Source organism: Diospyros lotus, chromosome 5 (genome assembly GCF_014633365.1).
Source record: "Diospyros lotus cultivar Yz01 chromosome 5, ASM1463336v1, whole genome shotgun sequence".
NCBI classification, from domain to species: Eukaryota; Viridiplantae; Streptophyta; class Magnoliopsida; order Ericales; family Ebenaceae; genus Diospyros; species Diospyros lotus.
The window spans coordinates 28,667,680-28,675,531 of record NC_068342.1 but is presented as its reverse complement, the minus strand read 5'-3'; the positions used below and the strand labels follow the sequence as shown (position 1 = coordinate 28,675,531).

The following is a 7,852-nucleotide window of genomic DNA, read 5'->3' as shown; positions in this document are numbered from 1 at the left end:
GGCTCAGGCAACGAGTGAAATCCACTCGGAAGACTCAAGCACTAAATGGAATCCACCTAGAGGCCCCCAAAGCCATTGGGTGGAATCCACCTGAAAGGCTCGAGCGTTGGGTGGAATCCACTCAAAGGCCCCAAAGGCATCGGGTGAAATCTACCCAGATGCCACTTGTCCTAGGAATACTAAAATCCCTAAAGGAAAAAGCTTGTAATCGAGTCATGTAGAAGTAAAAGACCCTATGAAGTAGCTCGTCATGTGGCCAACCTTCTCTTAGAGGACTTCCTAGGTCATTGAGTCCTCTTTAGGGGGGAGATGATTCCTCTTAAGCTCGTCCGATAGGTTCCCAACACGTGTCCTACTTGATATTCTTGAGCCACACACTTATAAATACCCCTTTCCTTAATAGAAAAGGGGATTTCACTTTTGGCAAATTGACATCATATATTCTAACTTCATATTTGCATGCCTAGCATACTATGCACCCAGAGATATCTCAATGTCCATTTGGAACAATATTCTTCTTCCAATATTGACTTCAGCATCGGAGGACATATTTAAGAAAGGAATTCTAGTGTGCCTTCTAATTTGTGGTTGTGATTTTAGTTCTACTTGGACCCTAAAGTTCCACCCAGAGGTCCGAAGCTCGTTGTCGATAATCCATCAGGAGCAAGTCCACCTCTCAAAGCCTTTCTCATGGAGCAATCATTTTCTCCCGGGGCCAATATTTCTCCCGAAGCCTCTTTTCCTCTTAGAGCGAGTCTTCCCCTATGAGCCTTACCCTTGTAGCCTCTCTTCCTCTTAAAGCCTTCCCCTAAGAGACATTCTCCCTCTCAGAGCCTCTTTTCCTCTCGAAGTCAATTTGGTGATACCCTAACTAGACCCGATTCTATCTTAAGAGATAGAAGTTCGGTAGCTGATGAGTTCACATTGCCAAGATCTAGACATTCCCACCTCATAAAAATTTAATTATTGTATTTTAATAACAACAAAATATAATTTGATTTTAATAATTTTATCATTTTCAAATCATAACTTTAATAATTAATTTAATTATATTTTAATTTGATTCCAATTGGAGCACTAAATCACAAAGTAACCCTTTTCCAATTTAATTTGAGTTTTTCTAATTTAATTATATCATTTCCAATTTGTTGCTCGACCCATAATCCTAGCAGATGATGTAAATTAAAAAATTGCAACAACTAAAATTTGAATATTGACATATTATAAACGTGAGGATGAATTTTTTTTTTTTTGTGTTCGCCCGAGCACGATTTTAAATTTTTTGATTATTAGTATATTTGATTGATAAGAAAAGGTTCAAACTTACACGGACGCTAAAGACGGTTCGGAGAAAAACGAAAGCGAAAGAGAAGGATAGACGCTAACAGAAACCTAAGCGCCGCTGGAGGGCTTGCACGACTGTAGGGGTGTGCCGTGCGCGCGTCGTCGCTGTCTCTTTTCCTCTCTCTCGGCCACTGCCGGCGGTTGGTATGGCCTCCTCCTCCTCCATTATAGCACTGAAGACTCGCAGCAAGAAGAACAAGAAGAGAGAGAAATACAGTTTGTCAGAACTCAAAACCCTAGGCCACCAATTGCTTTCCTCGAAGGAACACATCAACAACCTTTGTCCCCTCCTCACCTTTGTCTCCCCTACCTCTCCCACTCAGTACGCGCTCGAAGCTCTCGTCCCACTTCACTCCTTCTTCATGGCTCTCCTCCCCCGACTTCCTGCTTCTTCCACCGCCAATTCCGCTGCCCTGCATGACCCCGATTTCATCTACCGCACTTGGATCCGCTCCAAGTTTGATGACTTTGTCAATTCACTAATCGCTATTTCTGTGTCTCCCCAATCCCAGGAAGAAGCTCTAAGAGTAAGTCCACGTTGCCCTGCTCTCTTTTCGCCCTAATTAATTGCTTTTGATTCTTTTCTTCGCTGCTTGTGAAAAAGTTACGAATTACAATCGTTTGTTATTGGAATAATTTGAGTAGGAAGTGGTGCTTGATACGATAATGGAGCTTGTGAAGGTCGGAAATGGGGGAAGGTTTCATTCCGCCATATACCACAGGTTTCTCCACTCCATTGTAAGTTTTATATTTCCCAATAATGTCCCTACCCCCCAAGTATACAAGCTTCAATTTCTATTTTTCTTCAATTTTGATCTTGTCACTAGTATATATTTCTATTTTCTTTTTGTTTCCATTGGCAGGTGCACTCGTCTACAGGGATTGATGTGTTGTTAGATTTTCTTGAATCCAAGTTTTTCAAGTACATTGACGTCCGGTATGAGTAACGCCTTTATGTTCTGTTCATTTGTTATTTTATTTCCAAGTAAGCAACAATTTATGTAAAACTCTAAAACGGCTTGGGGGAGGGGACGGGTGCAATCCTATCAATGGAAAAAGAAAGAAAGAAGAGAAGATAGGGAACCAGAATTTCACGCTATCCACTGTCAATATCTAGAGATTGTCAAAAAAGTGCAAACAGAGATGCGTACAAATGTAGGAGTGCGTTCAACTAATCAAGAAACGAGGAGAAGAATATGACAAAATAATGTAACCCTTCAAACAAACTAAAAATGCCTTTTTACCTTCTTCATGTCATGTACGCCAAATAAGAGAGGGAAGTGATGCCCTATCTATAAGATGGCTGACTCACAGGGAGGTGCCTCAAAAACTCTGTAACTGAACCTGACAGCACCAACTGGACACCCATAACCATAAAGATAAAAATCCTCACTTCTCTGGCACTGAGCAAAGGGAAGGGATGTTCCATAAAAATCACCACTCTCCTTACACATAGAAAATAACTAATAACCATTTCTTTGTGCTTCCTTAATTTCTCAGAATTAAAAATAGCTTTCAGGGCCCTGTCCAAATGAAAAAATTGGCCCTGGGAGGAACAAATGTGAAAGTCAAGTCTTCCTTTGTCACAAAGAGCATCATAGAAAGAACAGACTGTAAATGTTTACGCCAGTAATGGTTGCTAAACTCCTCTATTCTTCCCTTGATTGGCCAAGGGATAGTCATTAAGCAAATCGTAGAAAGTCATCATGGAGTCAATTCTTCACTCCTTAAGACTTAAATTTAAAGTGCTGGGACAACACTGCACCTTTAGGAAAGAGGAAAAGCATTGCCTAACGGTCACCTCTTTAATAGATGCAAAATCAAACATATGAAAGAAACATATCCTTAAAAGGGTCTATCTCCACACTACATTTCCTTCCAAAACCTAACTCTTGTGCCATCACTAACTCAGAATGGATGAAGTGGTCCTACCTGTTTGTATACTAATCCTCCTCGGAGTATCCACACTTACTCTTTATCGCTATTCTCCATAAACACCCATTCACCCTTTAAAAATGTCTAAAACCATTTACTTGGAAGAACTCTGAAAATAATTTAGTTTTGGAGTCCCATCCCCCTTTCCTATCTTGACATGGAAGATAGACTAGTTCCAACTAACAATGTGATACTTAATCTCATTACCTAAACCACTCCAAAAATGTCTCCTTGGGACAATAGCAAAAAACAAGGATCTAAGTAGGGTGGCTCAGTGTTATTAAAGGCGTGCCTATGCGCGCCTTGATACAATTATTGTCCTAGTAAACCCTCATAATAGTTGTATAATATAGTAATGCATGTAAGCTAACTACTATTATATTTACTAATCTATTCTTGGGGATCCTTGGGATCGTGACAATTCCCCCCTCCTTGAGAGAGTTCTTGTCCTTGTCATAACTCTAGGGTTTACTAGGGTTTAGAAAGGGATTTTGGAAGAAATTGAAGAAGGAAGAACATAATAGAAGAAAGGAACAAAACAGGAAGAGGGAGAAATTGAGAAAGACATGAGGGTTTAGACAAGATAGAGAGAAAGATGAGATTTGAGAGTGAAACAAGATAGATTCATTCAATCAATTGATACCCCTTATTCTTTAACCTACAGCCTATTTATACGCTGTTTACAACCATTCAGCTATTAACCCACTAATCAACTAAAACACTAACCAACTCAAGTAATTACAACTAACAACTCCAGTATAATTACAAGTACTACCCTTGGGGTCATGACAATTCTCTCTTCTTTGAGAGAGTTCTTGTCCCTAAGAACTCAGAGCGACTTGCCCTGTTTGTCATCCAATCCCAGCTTTCACTAGTTGTTTTGTCCTTTTTTCTTTCTTTCTCCTCTTAAGCCTTTTCCTCCTTTCCACTCTTTTTCACAGATAGATTTTCAAACTCAGTCCTAAATTCTATGGGCCATTTACGATCGTGGCTAAGTTTGGGATTGTGGCTTATAAGCTTTAGCTGCCTCCTACCACTCAGATTTACCCAGTGTTCCACGTTTCAATGCTTAAGAAATTAGTGGGAGCACAGTCGGTTAGTTCTTCCCTACCTACTTTTAATTGTGATACTTCACCTCCAGTAGAACCGGCTCTTATTTTGGATAGGAGGGTCATCTACAAGCATGGAGCCCTTTGACACAAGTGTTGGTGCAGTGGACTCGCCTCCATCTGGATAACAATACGTGGGAATACCTACTTGACTCGTTGAATCAATTCCCGTAGGTTGCTAGGCTGCTGCCCATTTCTTGAGGACAAGAAATTCAGGGGAGGTGGTGATCGTCAGGAACCCCAATGTTCTATAATGGGATTCCTGCTTCTTTTTTCTTATTTTTTCATTTGGCAGTAGTAGGTGATTGTACTTCCAGGTAGCTGTTTGGGTTGTACCTTGTAAATTGGTTTGGTGCCAACCAAACATACCTTAGGACTGATATATAAGCAACTAACAGCCTAATGAGAAGTATCTAGAATTTATATCCAATTTCAGATCTCTCTCTCTCTCTCTCTCTCAATTTCTCTCCCTCCTAAACCTTCTCTCTCTCGCTCCCTCCTGTTCTTCATATCTCCCTCCATTCTTCTCTCATTTCTCACCCAAATTATGTTTCGATTCTCATCAATAGAAGTGATTTGGTCTGTCAGGTTCAAGACCTTGACAAACTGTGATTAGGAGGTACCTCAGTGAAATAATTAGCCCCCAAAAGAGCCTTTATGACTGTCTGGCCACTCTCAATAGTCAACACCACAAGCAATAGGCAAGCCAGCCACCTTTAAAGGGCTAGGCCTGCAGCCCACACCCTGACAGCATGTCTCCTTCAACAGTTCAGATGTATTCTCCACATGCGAATAGGCCTCCTTAACAGTTTCCTAGATCTCGTGTGTTGTTTCATAAAGTAGGAAGCTTTTCCAAATTTCATTGGTCATGGAGTTTATGAGCCTAAACATGACCATATTGTTCTCGAATTTCCACATCTAGAACTTTGGGTCCTCCTTTGGCTGACTCGCAACTCTAGTGAGATAGTTGTCCTTCCCTTTTCTGTAGATGAACATCATCACAGATTGGGACCATTGTAGATAATTGTGCCCGTTTAACTTATGGCCGGTGATGGCGAGTAGATTGTTATCCGCAGTTCCCATGTTGTTGGTAGGACATGGGATGATCTTTGAAGGTACACTGCTCTTTTCGATCATGGTGAAGTTCATGGGTGTTTATGGTTTTTGGTTAGGATGGCTCTAATACCATGAAGAAAGTCATAGGTGGAAGAGATACTTTATTCATCAGCCTTAATGGAATATATATACAGAAGACTAAATCTCCCAGTTTCCTATTCTCTGATTTATATACACCTAATTAGAAAGTTACAGCTACACTAGAATAGGAAACTTGCAGCTTGTTTTGAGATAGATTTATTCTCCACTCAAACTAGGAAACAAGTTACTGGATTCTATGAAATAAGGAAATTAGGAAACAAATAACTAGTTTCCTAAATTAAAATGAAACAGCTACTGTTGGGATTTTCCATAGTCATAATCCCAACATCTTTGTGATATTCCAACATATATTGTTTGATCATGTACAATTTACTAATTGTACGTTCACAAAGAAACATTTATAGACCTTGGAGTACTAGTGGTGTGGGTTGCTGCAAGTACATACACAATGGATGCCTGTTATGAGAGTGTAGAGATTCTAGTCTTTGTCAAGGGAGGTCTAGGGGAGTGTAGAGATGTCAGGGATTTATTTTCTGTATAAGTTTTTCTAGAAGGATATGTTTCTAGAAGGCTGATCGGTTTCTGTTTTAACTGTCATTTAGGGCCAGTCGGTCAGGTTAGTTATTTCCGCCTCTATAGTCTATAAATAGGGGTTGGAAGGTAGGCTTTGGGATAAGCTTTCATTTGTGATATTATATTGTCTTGTGCGAGTATGTGCTGTGTGTGAAAGAGGGTATATCTTTCGGGAATCAACTCTGTATAGCTTTCAGGTTTTATGGGCTGTGAGAGAGTTGGGTGTAAGGGGCACATGTAATCGGGTAGTATCATTCAAAGATAGTGGAGAAAGCAAAGGGCAAAGCCAATATGGATTTAGGTCTCATTTGAGACTGAACCAGGATAAGTTTTTTGTGTTCTTTACTGTTCTTGATTCAATTCTCGTATTTTTCCTGTTTCACTTTTATACTGTGAGATTGAGAGATTGCTTCAGGTGTGTTTTGAGGGTTGAATGATCATTCTAAGAGGAGAGATCTACGCTAACAAAAGGCAATTATTATGCTCCTTTGAGCAAGCGATGAATTTGGAATTTAACTGATGGTCAAGTTTGTACATTATGCATGGAGTGCTGCATGATATAATTGTAGAAGTACTAAAATTGACTTGCAGAGCTGAATCTATTATCAGTTATTCTAAAGGCACTACTTGGTCTACATTTCCCAGCAAAATGTTTCTTTATGTAGATCCAACACTGGGAAAAGTACAGAAATTCTTTTGGCAAAATATCTTACATTTAAAGAAACAAAGTCCATTTGTATAAAATTTTAACTCAAAGTGCAAATGTCATTGAGCGTACTTTTTCCATCATTTGGGTACATCCACTACCAATCTGGGAATCTCTCCTAGAATAATCTCTAAACTCTCTCTTTCACATACAGAAAGACATTTGGAGAACTTAAGAGGCATTTTTGCTTGGCTAGATTGCTATACCAATACCAGTATGCCTGTATGTAGATGTTATAATTATGTGCTCTTTCATTTGTCCCAAAGTAGTTAAGAGAAAAGTTATTATTATTGGCAAGACCTCTTGTGAAACAGGGAAACATAATGGTGTTTTCCCTTTATACTACACATAATTTACATAAATATGCTGAGCACCAGAGTGGTTTTACCTGTATATTCAGAAAGATTCTTTAATTGATTTGAATTAGTGTTGGGGACGAATAATAAAGGAATATTGTGCCGATACTTATTTCAACTTTCTGAATTTATTTGTTGACTGATTCTTTGACCATTTAATTCCATCCTCCCGGCCCAGATATTTTACCTACATCACTCTGGAAAAGCTGGCTCGAACTCTGGAGATAAAAGACATCTCTGGTAATTATTCTGCATATTTGTTGACTTAGAGTAATATTCAGATTCAGGCTTACATTAGTCCTTCTAGCTCTTTCTGTATTTTGTTTTCCTCCTCATGGTTTCTACAAATTCTAATGTGTATATGATATGCTCCCTTACTAGAGAATGGTGATGGAAACAGTCATTCAAGAGAAAGGTTAGTCACTTGCAATGAAGGCACTTTTGTAGTCTGTTAACTCTTCTCTATATCTTTCCTTCTCTTTGCGTTGACACAACCTTTGGATGTGAAGTGGCATGGGTCCTACTCACTTCTTGATTTTACTATATAATAGCCTCAAATTTAAATCATAAGATTTTAGTTGTCAACAAGACAGAAAATAGTTTGGCTGCATAAAATGTTAGTTTTATCTGGAGTAGCATTTTCTGAAATTAAAGAAATGTGAATGGGGGAT

At 39.2% G+C, this 7,852-nt stretch overlaps 1 protein-coding gene across 3 annotated transcripts in view; it reads left to right on the top strand.

Annotated features, from left to right (window-relative positions):
• The first annotated feature begins 1,325 nt into the window (after positions 1 to 1,325).
• Positions 1,326 to 7,852, top strand: part of LOC127801113 (protein NUCLEOLAR COMPLEX ASSOCIATED 4) — a 67,216-nt gene continuing 60,689 nt past the window's right edge. For all 3 annotated transcript variants that reach the window (XM_052335971.1, XM_052335972.1, XM_052335970.1), the window contains exons 1-5: positions 1,326 to 1,871; positions 1,990 to 2,082; positions 2,208 to 2,281; positions 7,360 to 7,421; positions 7,563 to 7,596. In XM_052335971.1, the coding sequence (XP_052191931.1) occupies positions 1,491 to 1,871; positions 1,990 to 2,082; positions 2,208 to 2,281; positions 7,360 to 7,421; positions 7,563 to 7,596 (644 nt within the window). In that variant the 5' untranslated portion in view covers positions 1,326 to 1,490. The remainder of the gene's footprint in view (positions 1,872 to 1,989; positions 2,083 to 2,207; positions 2,282 to 7,359; positions 7,422 to 7,562; positions 7,597 to 7,852) is intronic.